Source organism: Piliocolobus tephrosceles, chromosome 9 (assembly GCF_002776525.5).
Source record: "Piliocolobus tephrosceles isolate RC106 chromosome 9, ASM277652v3, whole genome shotgun sequence".
NCBI classification, from domain to species: domain Eukaryota; kingdom Metazoa; phylum Chordata; class Mammalia; order Primates; family Cercopithecidae; genus Piliocolobus; species Piliocolobus tephrosceles.
Window position 1 is genome coordinate 7,887,640 of NC_045442.1, and position 18,448 is coordinate 7,906,087.

At 44.0% G+C, this 18,448-nt stretch overlaps 2 protein-coding genes across 4 annotated transcripts in view; one reads left to right on the forward strand and one right to left on the reverse strand.

The window, feature by feature from the left end:
- The window catches only part of FANK1 (fibronectin type III and ankyrin repeat domains 1), a 117,905-nt gene extending 101,231 nt beyond the window's left edge, over window positions 1-16,674 (reverse strand). The window contains 1 exon segment of the mRNA XM_023224408.1: window positions 16,621-16,674. Within this exon segment, the coding sequence (XP_023080176.1) occupies window positions 16,621-16,633 (13 nt within the window). The 5' untranslated portion in view covers window positions 16,634-16,674.
- Window positions 16,675-16,788: 114 nt separating this feature from the next.
- Window positions 16,789-18,448, forward strand: part of DHX32 (DEAH-box helicase 32 (putative)) — a 56,300-nt gene continuing 54,640 nt past the window's right edge. For all 3 annotated transcript variants that reach the window (XM_026456525.1, XM_026456526.1, XM_026456527.1), the window contains exon 1: window positions 16,789-17,057. The gene's annotated coding sequence lies outside the window, so the exon portion shown is untranslated. The remainder of the gene's footprint in view (window positions 17,058-18,448) is intronic.

Genomic DNA, 18,448 nt, shown 5'->3' on the forward strand with positions numbered 1-18,448 from the left:
GGAACCTGGGTAATGTCGACCTTAGTGGGAAGGATCTGAATCAGCTGCCAGGGCCACACATGTGCTGTGTGTTTGTTGATCCCGCCTTATGTCAACCAGCCAACACCAAAAATGATCAGGGCACTTCTAGGCAACCACTTCTTCAGTCTTCACTAGTCAATTATGGTGATTAGGATATTTTAGTTCGAACATTGTTTTCCTAAATGGAATTTGATAGATGGATAGAATGGATTCTACATTGCATTTCTTTCCCTCTATCACGCACAGACGCTGTTGAGTGTATCATCATCTTCTGTGCAGAGAGCCCGCCCTGTGTAAGGTAACAGGAAGGATACAATGGTATGCAGCGTAGATAAAGATAGAAATAAAGGCCAGGCGTGGTGGCTCACACCTGTAATCCCAGCACTTTGGGAGGCCGAGGCAGGCAGATCACGAGGTCAGGAGATGGAGCCCACCCTGGCTAACACGGTGAAACCCCGTCTCCACTAAAAAAAAAAAAATAGAAAATATTAGCCGGGCCTGCTGGCAGGCACCAGCAGTTCCAGCTACTGGGAGGCAGAGCTTGCAGTCAGCTGAGATACACCACTGCACTCCAGCCTGGGCGACAGAGTGAGACTCTATCTCAAAAAAAAAAAAAAAAAGAAAGAAAGAAACCAATAGAAATAAGGACCCAGGTGTAACTCTGAAGGAGCTTCTAACCATGTTGTGCAGATGAGGAAGACTCAATAATTAGCAGGTTATTCAAAGAAATTAGGGCTTTTTACTAGCAGAACAGTAAAAACTCGAAAAGTCGGATAACACACAGAGTTGAGGAGGCTGTGGGAAAGAGGTATTCACTCACATTGCTACTAGAAGTATACACTGGTGTAACCTGTCTAGAGGACAGTGATTTAACAATTATCAAAACTAGCTACCTAGTCCACATCTAGACATTTATTCTGCAGATATACCTGCCCAAGTGCAAAATGTCAGATACGCATTGTGTCTTGCAGCTTTGCTTATAATTGTAAAAACAGCTCTTCTAGTTCCCTATCGCTGCTATCAGTTACCACAAGTGTAGCAGCTTAAAACAACACAAACTTATCTTATTACGAGCCCAGAGGTCAGAAGTCCAAAATGCGTCTTGTGGAGCTACAAAGGCTGGTTCCTTCTGGAGGTTCTAGGGGAGGGTTCATTTCCATGCCTCTTCCTACTGCTGACAGTTTTTCCACACACGCCTTGGCGCTTGATCTCGTATCACTGCGAGCACCACTTCCACCTTCATATCACCTCTCTGACTCTGACGCTTCTGCTTCCCACTTATAAGGACGCTTGTGATTGATTCCATTGTGTCCACCTGGATGAAACACGCTCCTCTGCCCATCTCACAATCCTTACTCCCAAGGCCCCTTTGGCTATGTAAAGTAATATATTCCTAGATTCAGGAATCTGAACGTGGACATCTTTTTTTTTTTAAAAAGACGGAGTCTCACTCTGTCACCCAGGCTGGAGTGCAGTGGCGCAATCTCAGCTTACTGCAACCTCTGCCTCCTGGGTTCAAGCAATTCTCCTGCCTCAGCCTCCCAAGTAGCTGGGACTACAGGCGCATGCCACACCTGGCTAATTTTTTGTAATTTTAGTGGAAACAGGGTTTCACCGTGTTAGCCAGGATGGTCTCAATCTCCTAACCTCATGATCCGCCCGCCTCAGCTTCCCAAAGTGCTGGTATTACAGGCATGAGCCACCATGCCTGGCCCGTGGACATCTTTTATTCAGCCTATCACAATAGCAAACGACTGGAAACAAACTGGATGTCCATCAGCAGTGGATTGATTCAAGTTGTTTAAAACACGAGAAAATTTATTATATCCTCAACAGAAAACTCATCAAAATATAATGTTAAGTGAAAAAAGCCAAGTATAGAACAGAGACAGGAATGCAGTATACATAATTTGCTCGTATATATAATGTTTAAACTATCTCTGGAATGATATACCAGAAATAATCATGGTGGTTACCTGTAGGACAGGAAGAGGGTGGTGGCATTGCAAGAATGAGACTTTTCACTAACACTCTTTCATAATTTCTTATCTCTGAAACTTGTAACTATATTACTTATCCAAAAAGTAAAATAATAAAGTCTAGAAAGAGTAAAAAGAAAACAAAGTGTAAAAAAAGTTATAGATGGGAGATAAGTAACCATTGTAGGACTCTTTATGCTAGAGCTGTACAATTTTTAAAAATAAAAAGTATGTATATGTACACATGTATATGTTACCAGGAAATGTCAGGATATATGATCAAGTGACTGAAAACTATGAGCAAAAAAACAGAAAAGAGAAACCCACAAGTTCTTCAGGTATTAGAATTATCAGACGTGAACTTTAAAGCAATTGGTAATATTATCAAACCTAGGTTTAAATAACTAGTAGTAGTTTTTTTAATCTTGGTGCTAGTTACAGAGGTTTACGTTGTGATAATTCATCCACCTGTACATTTAAGATGGTACACTTTCTCTCAGGTATATTATACTTCAATACAATTTTACAAAATCAGAAAACTTGTGGGATGTGACTAAATCTGGATTGGGGGAAATCTATAATCGTAAACGCACGCATTGGAAAACAAAACCAAAAAAGTACTGAAAAACAATGATATGCTAGGTGTGGTGGCTCACATGTATAATCCCAACACTTTGGAAGGCCAAGGCAGGAGGTTTGCTTGAGGCCAGAACTTCAGTACCAGCCTGGGTGACATAGTGAGACCTGTCACAGCAAAAAAAAAAAAAAAAAAAAAAAAAAAAAAATTAATTGGGTGTGGTGACACACACCTGTAGTCCCAGCTACTTGGAAGGCTGAGGAGGGAGGATTGGATCACTTGAGCTCAGTAATTTAGGGCTGCTATGAGCTATGATTCACCACTGCACTATAGCCTGAGTGACACAGTGTGACCCTGTCTCAAAAAAAAAAAAAAAGAAAAAACCCCAATGATCTAAGCATCCATCTCAAAAATCCCAGCCAATTAAGCCCAATGAAATTACAATGATGGAAATAATAAGGATAAAAGCCGAAATCAATGGAAAAAAAAAACCAAAAACATCATAGAGAAAATATAAGAAGCCAAAACAGTTTCTTTGCAAACAGTATTCCAATTGCTAATCTCCGTGGCAGCCAGCCTCCAAGATGGCCCCCAGTCATCTTCACCTCCGCTATCCATGCCTTGTGCAGTTCTCTCTCATATTAAATACGGCTGACCTGTGTTATCAAAAAGATAGTTCAAATTTCCTAGGCTACATTATAAAATACACGGCAGCTTCCACCTTGCTCACCCTGGGTGAAAGCAGCTACCATGTTGCAAGGACGTTCAAGCAACCCTACAGAGGTTAATGCATCACATTACAGAGGTCTCCTACTAACAGACAGCACTGACTTGCTAGCCATGTTGAGTGAGTCATCTTGAAATTGGATGCCGTAGCCTCAGTCAAGCCTTCAGATGACTGCAGGCCTAATCAACATATTAACCAAGACAGAACTACCCAGCTAAAGCATTTCTCAAATCAGGACCCACAGAAGCTATATATTAGTTTGGTATTGTTGTACAACAAATGGAACATCTCAGGAAATATACATATATTGTCTAGTGTATTTTCTCTTATACAGTTTCTGTGAGTCAGGATTTCATTTAAGAAAACACACGTTTATTCTTTTTTAAGTGGGTTTTTTTTAACTTCCTTTTTTAAAAATTTATTTTTTATTTCAATAGGTTTTTGGGGAACAGATGGTGTTTGGTTACATGAATAAGTTCTTTAGTGGTGATTTCTGAGATTTTGGTGCACCCATCACCCAAGCAGGGTACACTGTACCCAGTGTGTAGTCTTTTCTCCCTCATCCCCCTCCCACCCTTTCCCCTGGGTTCCCAGAGTCAATTTGTATCATTCTTATGCCTGTGCATCCTCATAGTTTTGCTCCCGCCTATGAGTGAGAACATATGATGTTTGGTTTTCCATTCCTGAGTCACTTCACGTAGAACAAGTCTCCAATTCCATCCAGATTGCTGCAAATGCCATTATTTTGTTCCTTTTTATAGCTGAGTAGTATTCCATGGTACATATATACCACATTTTCTTTATCCATTCATTGACTGATGGGCATATGGACTGATTTCGTACTTTTTCAGTTGCAAATTGTGCTGCTATAAACATATGAGAAAAGGCCAGGCACAGTGGCTCACACCTGTAATTCCCAGCCCTTCAGGAGGCCGAGGACAGATCACCTGAGGTCAGGAGTTCGACACCAGCCTTACCAACATGCAGAAACCTTGTCTCTACTAAAAATACAAAATTAACTGGGTGTGGTGGCACGTGCCTGTAATCCCAGCTACCCGGGAGGCTGAGGCAGGAGAATCGCTTGAACCTGGGAGGCTGAGGCTGTGGTGAGCCAAGATCATACCATTGCACTCCAGCCTGGGCAACAAGAGTGAAACTCTGTCTCAAAAAAAAAAAAAAAAGAAAAAAAAAAGTGAGAAAAAACTTATTTCTCCTCTTGTATTTTCTGTGCTTCAGGAATCTGGCCACAACTTAACTGGGTTCACTGAGAAGGGTCTCACAAGGTTGCAGGCAAGGCGTCAGCTGAGCTAGGTTCAAGCTCATTTAGGTTGTTGACAAAATTCATTTCCTTATGTCGGTATGATTTTTATTGGTTATTGGCTGGAGGCCACCCTCAGGGCCTAGATACCACCTGCTGTTGGGCTTCCTCAGTATGGTCACACACTTCCTCAAATCAGCAAGGAGAATCTTGGGTGCATGCTAGCAATATGTCTATCTCATATCCTAATGCATGTCTCTCTCCTCCTCCTCCTTCTCTCCTCTTCCCTCTCCTTTCTTCTCTCTCTCCATATGTGCGTGTGTGTGCACATGCACACACACATACACATCCCAGGAGTAACAACCCATCACATTTGCAATATTCTGTCAGTTAGAAACAAGTCACAGATCCTACTCATACTCACTCAATTTCATCCAAAAGGTTGAGAAGTGATCCCATCCACACTAAAAAGGAGGAGATTATACAGAGTATAACACCACGACATAGAGATCATGGGAAACATCTTAGAAATCTGCCTATCACAGATAATCAATATTTGTTGTTGTTTGAAGACATTAAGTTTCAGGTAATTTCTTACGCAGCAATAGATAACTAATTAGTAAGAGTTGTGCCTAACTAATTAGGTACAAGTTAAAATATAAGGAGTGAAGAGTTATCACTATAGATATCACTATAGATCCTACAGATACCAAAAAGATAAGAATTTTATTATAAACAAGCCTATCACAATAAGATAATTCAGATTAAAAGGCTGGTAAGTTTTATGCTTTGTATATTTTACCATGATAAAAACACTTTATAAGCATCACTTACCACTTGATCACCTATTAAATGCTAAAGGCTTTACACACATTTCACTAATCCTTAGCACAACCTTGGTTCAGAAAAAATTATTCCTGGTTTACAGAGGAGCAAACTGAGGCTCAGAGAGGCTACTCATTTATTTGAAGTCTCATAGCCTTCATAATATTATTCATGCATTCTTTGTACCTTGCCACACTCTTCTCTAGATAACTGGAGAAACTGCAGGGAAGAATCTCAGAAATAACTAAAATAATTGAAGATGTAATCAAGAAACAAAACTACAATGTTTGAATAGAGATCAACTAAACACGGCTGAGACTGGTCCAGTCTACATATAATTGAAAGGTAAGTCAGTAGGAAAAGGAAGAAATCTCTAGGTTCCAAGATGAAATAGAAGTCATGAGAATTCTATAAATTTAAATTCAAGTTCACTGAAGAGAGCTAGGAGTCAGCTACTGTTTGCTACAGATAATATTCAGTAAGGAGCTAACTGCTAATGCACTGGCCTGGGGAAGTGTTTAACGCCAAATAGAAACCAACACTAGTAAAACACTTCCTGGAGGTAAGAATGCTTGTTTTGTTGTTGTTGTTTTCCCCAGAGTCTTGCTCTGTCCCCCAGGCTAGAGTGCAGTAGGGTGATCTTGGCTCACTGCAACTTCCACTTCCCAGGTTCAAGCAATTCTCCTGCCTCAGCCTCCCTAGTAGCTGGGATTACAGGCACACACCACTAAGCCCAGCTGATTTTTGTAGTTTTAATAGAGATGGGGTTTCACCATGTTGGCCAAGCTGGTCTCAAACTCCTGACCTCAGGTGATCTGCCCGCCTTGGCCTCTCAAAGAGCTGGGATTATAGGCCATGAGCCACTGCGCCTGGCTGCTCCTTCTTTTTTTGTAATGGACCTGGGAGATCTTTACAAATGAGGGAAAGACTGATTTCTTCGAATGGGGCAGAATATTAACGACTAGCCAGCCCTCAGGCTCGTGGTGGTTGCTGCTATTCTGTTGATTGTGAACCACAGAAAGGAGCAAGTCTTTGTGGGATACACAGGATTTGAAGTGCATCAAAGGGATGAAAACCCAGCTGACCATGATACCCTCAAGTGAGTTTTTCCACTGAATTTGATTATTTTCTCATTTGGCGCTTCTTTCTGGGCTTTGTAAGCTGCTCCAAAGCTCTAGGTGATTTTACTTTTGTATTAATTCTCTTGGGAATGCTCATTCCTGATTGTTTCACTAAACAGCCTTGAACTCCTGACCTCAAGGGATCCTCCCACCTCAGCCTCCTGAGTAGCTGGGACTACAGGCTGCAGAAACTTTTAAGAGAATATAGAGGCAACAGAGCCTAGCTCATTGTTTGAGATTAAGATACACTTGATATAGAAACTAGACTTGTCACAGAGAGTGCAAGAGGCGGGAGTTATCTCCCAAATCCAAGTTCTGCCTCTGGATTATTAGACAGGGCCTCACTGTCCTTGATCTGCAAGGAATTAATACTGATTACAGCATTAGTAAAATCTATGTTCTATTCATCATGAAAAGTCATTTTGTAAAGATTCCAGAATTATTAGAGGCAGAAACAAATTGAAAGGTTGTACACCTGCTGTTTGAAAACACAACTTACCAAAGCCAAACAGAAGAAGTATGTAAACTCCTATGTCTATTAATAAGTAGAATCTGTAATTTAAAACTTTCCCACAAAAACAAAGTTCCTGATAGCTTTACTGGTGAATTCGTCAATGAAAGGGAAAAGTAACACCAACACTACAGAATTTCTTTTTTAATTTGAGGGACAGAGTCTCGCTACGTTGCCTGGGCTGGATGGAGTGCAATGGTTATTGACAGTCACGTTTCAGTGATCCTCCCACCTCAGCCTCCTGAGTAGCTGGGACTACAGGCTACAGAAACTTTTAAGAGAACAAAAATAAAGGGTACAGAGCCATGCTCATTTTTTGAGATTACAATAAACTTGATACCAAAAGTAGTCTAAAAAATTACAGTAAGTAAAACTACAGGCTAATCAGTCACATGAACACAAACCCAAAAGTCATTTTTAAAAACAGCACATTAAGCTGGGCGCAGTTGCCGGGCGCAGTGGCTCACGCCTGTAAGCCACTACTTTGGGAGGCCAAGGTAGGAGAATTGCTTGAGCTCAGGAGTTCCCTTTATTTTTGTTCTCTTAAAAAGTTTCTGCAGCCTGTAGTCTCAGCTACTCGAGAGGCTGAGGTGGGAGGATCACTGGAGTGTGACTGTGAATAGCCACTGCACTCCAGCATGTTGGCAACACAGTGAGACCCTGTCCCTAAAATTAAAAAAAAAAAATCTGTAATGTTGGTGTTATGTTTTCCCTTTCATTTAAGAATTCACCAGTGATGCCATCAGGAACTGGGGATTGTTTTTGTGGGAAAGTTTTAAATTATGGATTCTATTTTTTTTTATTATTTTTATTTTTATTTCTCTTTTTTTTTTTTAGAGAGGGAGTCACACTCTGTCACCCAGGCTGGAGTGCAATGGCGCCATCTCGGCTTACTGCAACCTATGATCCCCGGGTTCAAGCGATTCTCCTGTCTCAGCCTCCTGAGTAGCTGGGATTACAGGTGCCTGCCGCCGCACCCAGCTAATTTTATGTATTTTTTTAGTAGAGACGGGATTTCACCATCTTGGCCAGGCTGGTCTTGAATTCCTGGCCTCGTGATCCACTCGCCTCGGCCTCCCAAAGTGTTGGGATTACAGATGTGAGCCACCGTTCCGGGCCAGATTCTATTTATTTAATAAATATAGAGGTATACATACTTCTTACGTTTGGTTTTCGTAAGCTGTGTTTTTCAAACAGTAGGTATACTGTTTTGTTTCTGCTTGTAATTGTGGAATCTTTTTTTAAAAAAATGACTGACTTTTCATGAGTGGAAGATAGGTTTTCCTAATACTACACTCAACGTTAACTCCTTGCAGTTCAAGGACACTGAGGCCCTAATAATACAGAGAAAAACTAGGCTAGCGGCAAGACTAGCCTCAGGAACAAAGTGAGACTTCAGCTCAAAAAAATAAAACATTAGCCAGGTGTGGTCACACACATTCTGTGGTGCCAGCTACTCGGGAGGCTGAAGCAGAAGAGTCGCTCGAACCCAGGAGGCGGAGGTTGCAGTGAGCCTAGGTTGCGCCGTTGCACTCCAGCCTGGGCAACAAGAGTGAAACTCTGTCTCCAAAAAAAAAAAAAAAAATTTTATATATATTTGGAGAGAGAGAGAGAGAGAAAGAGAATGCCTAGAGAGGAGTAATACACTAAACTAGCAATGCTAGTTTCCATTTAGGGTGAATTACTTCAGCAGAGAACTAAAGAACGGGCACTAGCCTGAATATGTTAATTTAAATTAAAAAAATAAAAACTTAAAAAAAAATGAGAGATGGGGGTCTCGACATGTTGCCCAGGCTGGATCCAAACTCCTAGGCTCAAGCAGTCCTCCCGCCTCAGCTTCCCAAGTAGCTGAATAAGCTAATTAACTTGTTTCGTTTCTCTCAGGCTGACTAGGCCTGTATGGTCATTTTAAAAACTGGAAGTCTGTGTCTGATCATCCCATTCCTTCATTTACTCACACCAACATGACTAAAGCGATTCACTAGAGTCTAGAAAGAAGATTTTATCCCTGTCTCAAGAAAACTTCTCAAGGGAGAGTAGAACATATAAATATATATTGACTACATGTTGGACTGACAAAAGTATTAATACAATGCAGACACAGTACCGAGGAAGAAATTAACTCTGATTTGGGGTGGCGGAGTTAGAAACATGCAAAGTTTCTAAGAGATGGTGATGTCCAAGAGAGGTTTTTTGTTTTGTTTTGAGACGGAGTCTCATTAATTTTGTTACCCAGGCAGGAGAGTAATGGCGCCATTTGGGCTCACTGCAACCTCTGCATCCTGGGTTCAAGTGATTCTCCAGCCTCTACCTCCATAGCAGCTGGGATTACAGGCATGTGCCACCCCGCCAGGCTAAGCTTTGTATTTTTAGTAGACACAGGGGTTTCACCCTGTTGGCCAGGCTGGCCTTGAACTCCTGACCTCAAGTGATCCGCCCACCTTGGCCTCCGAAAGTGCTGGGATTACAGGTGTGAGCCACCTCGCCCAGCCAAGAGAGGTTTTAAAGGACAAATAGGTGGACGGGCAGGGAGTGCACAACAGGTAGAGGGAGGAGGCAGGAGTGTGGGGATGAGAACACCTTCCCAAGAAAAGGCCTGGAAGAGTTTCTAACAACCTGGGAGGGCCTGGGGCACAGCAAAAGGAACTGGCCCCTGCCTCTAGGAGAAAGTAATGCCTCCTCCCTTCTTCCAGCCTCCTTTAAGAAAAATACCCAAGAATGTCCCCAGCCCTGTGAGCACACAGCAGTGGTGTGAGTTGTTTACTTGTTAATGAGTCTGCACCACCATCTGTATGCAATGAGTCATTCAGGTCATTCTGGGATGATGTTGGCATGTACAAACCCCTCCTTTAATCTGGTTGGCTAGTTCAGAACGGACAAGTTTTAACACTGCTTCCTTCTCCTGTGGAGAAGTAAAGCCCAGGTTCTGAGGAACAGACTCCATGTGGACACCATGTTTGGTGAACCGGAGCTTCGGGAAAGACACAGCTTCAAGCCTCAAGTCGTTTTGCCCCTTCCTGTGGCTGACAGCATCAGAGGTCAGGATCACGATGAATTTTAGCATTTTGATGGGATTTTAAAACAGGACTGTTTAAAAGATGCTGCTTTGAAAATGTTTTTTTGTTTTTTAAAGTTTTAATCTTGATTTACATAAGCATTTATTTCTTGATAAGATTTGAATTATAACCTAATTGATAGAATTAATATTCTTCGGGGTTAAGACTACATGAGAAAAAAATTGTTACACAGATTTCTTCAATGATTCCTGGGCTTAAAGAAGAAATTACTTTTAAATCCTTGCCAGTCTCCCAGATAATTAATGAGCAGGTACTGCCTGGAAGTGTAAAGATTTTTAGGTCTTATGTCCTTGTGGAAACTTGGTCCAAAAAATAAGATTACTTGCCTCTTTCCTTAATCTTACCAGATAGAATGAGACTCTTAAAACATCTCGTTTAGGTTAGAAAAGAAAATGGGACACCATATTTGTAATTGACCTAACATTTATAAGTACCTGATTTAAATGAACTTTACCCAAAGCACACTCCACAAGAGGCACTTCACGTTTCACTGGAGCACAGCCCTTTGTGTTGTAGAATAATGTAGAATAAAATGGCTTTCTTTTTTTAAGTACACCACAACACTCTCAAGGAAATGCAAGCAGGTAAGGCCTCCATCTGTGAACAGCAGTGCTATCTATTCCATGAATGTTCAGGGTTTACTCCATGTTAGGCACTAGGGACAGGATGGTAAACAGGGCAGGCAGGGCCCCTCACCTCTTCCACCACCCTACAGTCAAGTGAAGAAAGTAGATTTTTTTTTTTTTTTGAGACGGAGTTTTGCTCTTGTCTCCCAGGCTGGCGTACAGTGGCGCTATCTTGGCTCACCGCAACCTCTGCCTCCCGGGTTCAAGCAATTCTCCTGCCTCAGCCACGTGAGTAGCTAGGATTACAGGTGTGCAACACCACGCCTGGCTAATTTTGTATTTTTAGTAGAGCGTGGTTTCACCAGTTGGCCAGACTGGTCTCGAACTCCTGACCTCAGGTGATCCGCCCGCCTTGGCCTCCCAAAATGCTAGGATTACAGGCGTGAGCCACCACGTCCCGCGAAGTTTTAAATATTAACAAAATGATTACAAGTTCTGATAATTGCCATTAAGAGAAAAGTACAGAGATAGAATAACATCAGGAAGGGGGCACCGCCACTTTAGGAAACCAGGGAGGGGCTGGAGCCAGTGAAATTTATGCAAAAATTGAAGGACATTAGGAGTTAGACTTGCCATAGCAGGATAGCATTCCTGGCAGAGAGAAAAGTTTGTTCAGAGCCACAGATCTGAAAGAAGCTTGTTTGAGTGACTACAAAAAGACCAATGTGCTTGAAGGATAATATGTCTAAGATCAGATGTGTGATGAGTTTGAAGAGGCAGCTAGATCACCATAAGAACTTTGGAGGGCTTTTGGCAGGAGAGTGACATGATCTGATCTGATGTATGTTTTGAAAGGTCACTCTGGCTTCCAGTTAGCGGTGGGAGAAGACATGCAAAAATCACTAGAGCTCACAATCATAATTTGCACGGCATTGTGGGGTGGAGTACCAATGATTAGAGCAGGGAGGGAGAGGAAGCGCATTTGGGGTATATTTTGGAAGCGGAATAAACAGACCTGCTGGTGGATGGGGTAGGGTGGGGTGAGGGTTGGTGAGTAAAAATGAGAAGCCAAGGATGACTCCTATTTCAGGATGGAGTAACTGGGAAGGCTGGGAAGACAAGTGGAGAAACAGGTTTGGAGAGAGAAGTCTCAGTCCCTTAGTCATTCACCTCAGTTCCTTAGTCATTGGAATACCTTAGATCTCTATCTACCATTTCTTTAAAAACATACGTGAGCCCAGCAGGCAGTCCTGGCTACTCGGGAGGCCGATGGGGGAGGATCCCTTGAACCCAGGAGTTTGAGGCATACCTGGGCAACACAGCAAGACCCTGTCTCTCTAAAAACAACAACAACAACAACAAAAACAGAAAAAGGCTGGGCACAGTGGCAGATGCCTGTAATCCCAGCACTTTGGGAGGCTGAGGTGGGTGGATCACCTGAGGTCAGGAGTTCGAGACCAGCCTGACCAACATGGTGAAACCCCGTCTCTACTAAAACTACACAATTAGCCAGGCATGATGGCGCACACCTGTAATCCCAGCCACTTGGGAGGCTGAGACAGGAGAATCGCTTGAACCTGGGAAGCGGAGGTTGCAGTGAGCCGAGCTAGTGCCACTACACTCCAGCTTGGGTAACAGAGTGAGACTCTGTCTCAAAAAACAAAAAAACAGAAAAAAAGATGTGTAGCAGAAAACTGCTGCCTGCTGGGCCTAAACTAACCCCAGATTCTTAAAATATATATATAGCAAGAGCTTACAGAACAGGCAGCACCAAGTGGGAGCTGGAGGGCTTCTCTTGATGCTGCATTTGATAAATATACAGTTTTTACTCAGATTATATGGTTTTTTTTTTTTTTTTTTTTTGAGACGGAGTCTCGCTCTGTCACCCAGGCTGGAGTGCAGTGGCCGGATCTCAGCTCACTGCAAGCTCCGCCTCCCGGGTTTACGCCATTCTCCTGCCTCAGCCTCCCAAGTAGCTGGGACTACAAGCGCCCGCCACCTCGCCCGGCTAGTTTTGTGTATTTTTTAGTAGAGACGGGGTTTCACCGTGTTAGCCAGGATGGTCTCGATCTCCTGACCTCGTGATCCGCCCATCTTGGCCTCCCAAAGTGCTGGGGTTACAGGCTTGAGCCACCGCACCCGGTCCCAGATTATATGTTTGCTTAGATTTGGGCTAAAGATACCCAAAGCCGCCTCTCGGCATTGACACTCATTAAGAAATTAGGGAAGAGACAGTACTATTGAACTATTTTCCAAACAAAGAAAAAAAAAAAAAAAAAGGACAAAAACCCAAAACAAATGGGATGTGATGTACGTTTTCCACGTAATTTTATACATGAGCTATCTTTCCAACACTGAAGTTGGTTCAGCAAGAAAATAACTAAAGATGTAAATGTGCAAGCCAAGAGCCAAAACCATTCTCCACAGCCCAAGGTTGTGAACGTATTTAATTTGCCCCTTCCCTGGGGAGTCATTTCTTGGCTCATTGACTTATTTTCTTATGTAAAACAGTGGTAGCCCCGCCTTCCTCTGCTTGCTGCCTGAGTATGATCCAGCTGTGGGGTCTGAAGAGTTTATGTTTATTGGATTTTAATGACTTAGTTAACAAAGGTCATTCCTAAAAGTAATAGAAAACTAAGTGTGTGGAAACAGAATGGAAAAGACTGACTTGAGGGTTATTTCTAGTAGTTCCTTGGTGTTGTCCTTAGATTCATGTTTAATCCTTAAAAGCAATTATGAAGGAGTCTTCCTCATAATCAATTTACTGATGCTATATTCAACTATACTTTTAAAATGTTATTTTAGACCTCTCAGTAACAAAAGGAACAGGGCTTAAAATATGTTCGATAATAGCGGCATGAACAATGTATTGTTAACATATTGCTGACAGTATAATTGTAATTACGTATAACTGTTAATACTTGATATCACATCTGTAGTGCTTCCATTATCGTTGACAGTAGGAAATAACTTCAGCCTCAGGTGAAATCTGGTTGGATACAAATCTCCAAGTTAAAAGAAACCTCAAAGATCATTTAATCTTGTCCTTTTAAATATTTTGGAACTGTGAATGGTAGTAAATATTTATCCAAATGATGTTTATTAGACTGTAAAAGAATTTCCAGGCTGTGTGTGCTGGCTCACACCTGTAATCTTAGCACTTCGGGAGGACAAGGCAGGAGGATCACTTCAGGCCAGGGGTTTGAGAACAAACTGGGCAACACAACCAGACTTTATCTCTATTCAAAGTAAATAAAATTTAAAAAATAAAACTTTAGGGGCCAGGCGCAGTGGCTCACGCCTATAATCCCAGCACTTTGGGATGCCAAGGCGGGAGGATCACCTCAGGTCAGGCGTTCAAGACCAGCCTGACCAATATAGAGAAACCCCATCTCTACTAAAAATACAAAATTAGCCAGGTGTGGTGGTGCATGCCTATAAACCCCACTACTCGGGAGGCTGAAGCAGGAGAATCGCTTGAACTCGGGAGGCGGAGGTTGCGGTGAACCAGGATCATGCCATTGCACTCCAGCTTGGGCAACAAGAGCAAAACTCTGTCTCCAAATAAATAAATAAATAAATTCGCTGGGTATGGTGGCACACACCTGTAGTCACATCTTCTCAGGAGGCTCAGGAGGGAGGATTGCTTGAGTCCAACAGTTCGAGGGCACAGTGAGCTATGATTGCACCACTATACTCCAGCCTGGCTGACAGAGCAAGACCCTGTCTCAAAACAAAACAAAACAAACAAAACAAAACAAACGAGCTAAATGGTGATTGAATTATTTTAAATTAAATTGACGAAATCATTTAAGAATATGTGGAAAGAAATAAATTTAGTCATTCCCCAGGTATAAATATTTAAATGACATGAGATATAAATGTATAGTTCACATATGTAACACATTTCTCACATGGTTACAGGACCTTTTTGATGTGGCTCCGGTTGACTTTTCCAGCCTTATCTCATTTCTCCTCCCTCCTTCCAACCCTGTTTTTTCCTCCTCCTCTCCTTAGCTACAGCTTTACTAGTCTTCCTACTGCGAGCCTCAAACCCATGCTGCTCTCAGGTCTCAGGGCCTATGTACAAGTAATTCCCACTGCCTGGAATCCCTTGCCCTCATTCTTTGCTGGGTCATTCTGCAGATCCAGTACTGCTTCCTCTTGGGAGCCTTCCGTCCATCTCCTCTTCCCCCAATCTCTGAACCCCACCAAGACCTCAGTAGTTCTTGAGCAAAAGCCTCTGCTTAGTTTTCCTGGGATGACCAGAACTAATACCCTCCTATCCATTGTTCAATCCCCAATCCCTAGAACAGAGCTGCAACATACTAGGTACTATAAATGAATGAATGGATAAAGACAGTGACCACTGAAGAACTTGAAATTATAGTTTACACATGTAAACAATAACATAAATCTGAAGAAATAATGTTTTTTTTCTTTTTTGAGATGGAGTCTGGCTCTGTCGCCAGGCTGGAGTGCAGTGGTGCCATCTGGCCTCACTGAAACCTCCGCCTCCGGGGTTCAAGCAAGTCCCCTACCCCAAGCCAAGTAGCTGGAACTACAGGCGCGCGCCACCGTGCCTAACTTGCGATTTTTTTTTTTTTTTTTCTATTTTAGTAGCGATGGGGTTTCACCATGTTGGCCAAGATGGTCTCAATCTCCTGACCTCGTGATCCGCCCGCCTCAGCCTCCCAAAGTGCTGGGGTTATAGGCGTGAGCCATCGGGCCCGGCCAAGTTGTTTTTTAAAAGTTATATTTCAACTCACTTCTTCTCTAAGGCGGGAATATACACAGCCTGGCATCAGTTTGACATAAAACAAAAATTTTAGCATTGTTGTATACTAAATTTCTTTCACTTAAAAAATGTAGAATCCAAAGAGTTGTAAATGCAAACGACAAATACTGTACAAAAATCTACGAAGCATATATAAGTCACAACTTGGAAGCTTTCTCCTCAGCAAATGAGTTTTAAAAAAAAGGAAAAGTATTTGAAACCTTCTTGGTGGAAAACGAATGACCTTTAAAAATGCCAACATTTTCCCCAGAGAATAGATTTGGTCTGAGTTCTTCATTTCTGAAATTGTGCAAGATAAGACGACTTGGTTTTGAGAGTCAAACTGCATCCTTCTATAAAGGTTTCAGATCTTTTAAGTCTCCATACAAAACACTGCCCTTATTTTGAGAACAAAAGGAACAATAAGACAACTTAGGCGGGGCAGAGCAAGAAGGGCCTTGAAACAAAGTCCCTGGAAAGGTAAAAACAACAACAAAAATAGTAAGTTTAGAGTTCGAGTCAGATCTGATAATAACTCAAAACTGCACAACTTTTGCCATACATCGAAAGCAACATGGGAAAACAGAAAAAGAAATCATAAACATTATTTGAGTGTCCTAACTTGTAGAACCCCTAATAATGAATCCAATACACTTGGACAAAGCTCTTTTTTTTTCTTCTCTCCTTCAAGTCGCAGACTGGGGTGTGGGGTGGGGGGCGGGGAGTAAGACGGGGTCTCTAATAAATACAAGACCCACCCTCGTGGCGTGTTTAATTGCTGACATTTTAGAAGAAAAATGGGCTATTTACAATTAATGAACCAAACTACCAAACTAAAATCATGACAGTTGGAGGAGTAAATGGAACTGTCTGGGCCAAGTTTCAGGGAGGCGCATGCTGGGGACGCTACGCCCTCCCCCCACCCATACCTCGGGGCTCTCCCGTAGCTCCCGGCCCCAGCGCGGACCCTCGGGCGCCGGCCCAACTTTACAGACTTGGCAGGATGTAGCCCCCTTCTCCCTTCTCAAAGAGAGAAAAGCGCGAGAAAGAGATGCAAACCGTATTTCCGTGTCCAAGCGTTGAAACCTGCGGAACCGCACGTGGGGCGCTCACATTCGTTCCCGGGAAGCCCCAGCCCGGCCGCCCGCCCCGGCCCCAGCTCCAGCCCGGGCCTCCCTTACTCTGGGGCTCCATGGTCGGCTGCTCCCCGGCCTCCGCGGGCGAGCTCCCGGGCTCCTAACGCCTCTCAGCCAGGGCCGGCGTCGCTACGGTTGCCCTGACAACCCGGAGGCGGAGTGGGCGGAACCCAGTGGGACGGCGAGCGGGAGGGACCAAAAGCCGCAGGAAGTGAGGGTGCGCGTTAGGACCCGCGCGTCGCCGGGGGCACTGAGCGAGGGTAGCGGCCAGGTCACCGGCTGAGGACACTGCCCCTGAGGCCCGGCCAGGCGGTCGCGCCCTCCCTGGCGGGCCCCACAGGACCTGTGCCCCGACGTCTGGGGTAGCGGCCTGCGGCCCCTGCCGTCGCCGACCCGCGGCGTCCGTCGGGCGAGTGGGCCTGCCCACGGGGAAGGCGCCGGCCCTGGGCCTCCTTCTCCGGACTCGGGAGCCGCCGCTGCAGGTAACAGCGGGGCCCCGGCGGCGGAAGGGGTCGGGGGTCGGCGCAGGAGCGGGGACGCCTGGAGCCGAGTGGGCGGCCCCGACGCACCTGTTGCGGCCGCCTGGGGGCCCCCTGCCCGCCGTTGGCCGTGGATGTTCCCCGCCCCAACCCCGAAACGCCGAGGGCGACCTCCGCGCCTGCTGCTCCGGGAGCCGCGCCTCAGCAGGAGGGTCCTCGCACCAGGGGGTCCCTCCGAGCCCGGGCATGGGCAGGGCCTGGGGCGGTCCCTCGAGTCCCCCTGACGGGAAGCGTGGAGCGATGGAAGCCGCTGTCGCTGTCGCCCCCAGTGAGCCGGGTGCGTCTCCTGAATCGCGAGAGCCAGGAGCACGGCTTTGCTCGGCTTTGCCCCGTCATCCCTGTGTCCCATTTCAGGCAGGGGGCCCGGGTTGGGTCTTTCCCGCTGGCTTCGTTTTTTGTGTGTGGATTTGTTTCAGTCCTTCGCGTTTCCGGTTGAGTTACGGATTCAGCCCACACATTTTGTAGCCAAACTTTGTAGGACTGTGAAACAATGTAACATTATCCTACAGAATAGCCTTTCGTACTGGTTTTAAAACACAGTGATTCAGGATTTGCTTTAAGGAAATTTAGAGGATTACAAGGGATTGTTATCTGGTAGGTTGTAAAAATTCAAACAACCGGGAGTGTATCATAGGTTCCAGAACGCTGGAAGGAGGAAAGAAAAATGGAGAGGAGAGAAAAAGGATAAGCAAGAAAGTGCAGGGGGCTTAAGGGTGTGGGGGGGCTGCAGGATTGATTTAGTACTCAGGTCTGGAGATTATGTCCCCTCTGTTAATTCCAACCGCTGCTCCAGACAGCACTTGAGGGAAATGGAGGGAAGAGCCGTTTTGGGGGGTCATGCAAGTGATTACTAATCTTGCCACTAGAACGATTTGCACTCCGTGGATGACAAGGACACTAAGGAGAATTACTTTCCTCTTAGAAAGGGAATCATTCAGAGGTTAATTGAACTTGAGAAGCGTATATTCTGTGATGGAAGCGACATTTATTATATTCTGCCAAATTAGGCTTTCCCCCTCTCAGACTATATGGGGACTTTTTCAGATTAATTGTCAAAACAAGAAGTTTTATGTGTGGATATTGACAAGCAGCGTGATATATACCGAACACATAATTCTTAAGCTAAAGTATTAAGGTAATAAATTAAGGGTGGAAAGTAAACACTTCATGGAACCTTAACTCCCTGTTCCTAAAATTTAGAGACAGGGGCTTCATTTTTAGACAGAAAGTATCTAAAGATCAGCAGTACTTCTGTATCCAGTGGTTCTCAAGTTCTCAACAGAGGGGACATAATCTCCAGACCTGAGTACTAAATCTAGTTTACATACCATTAG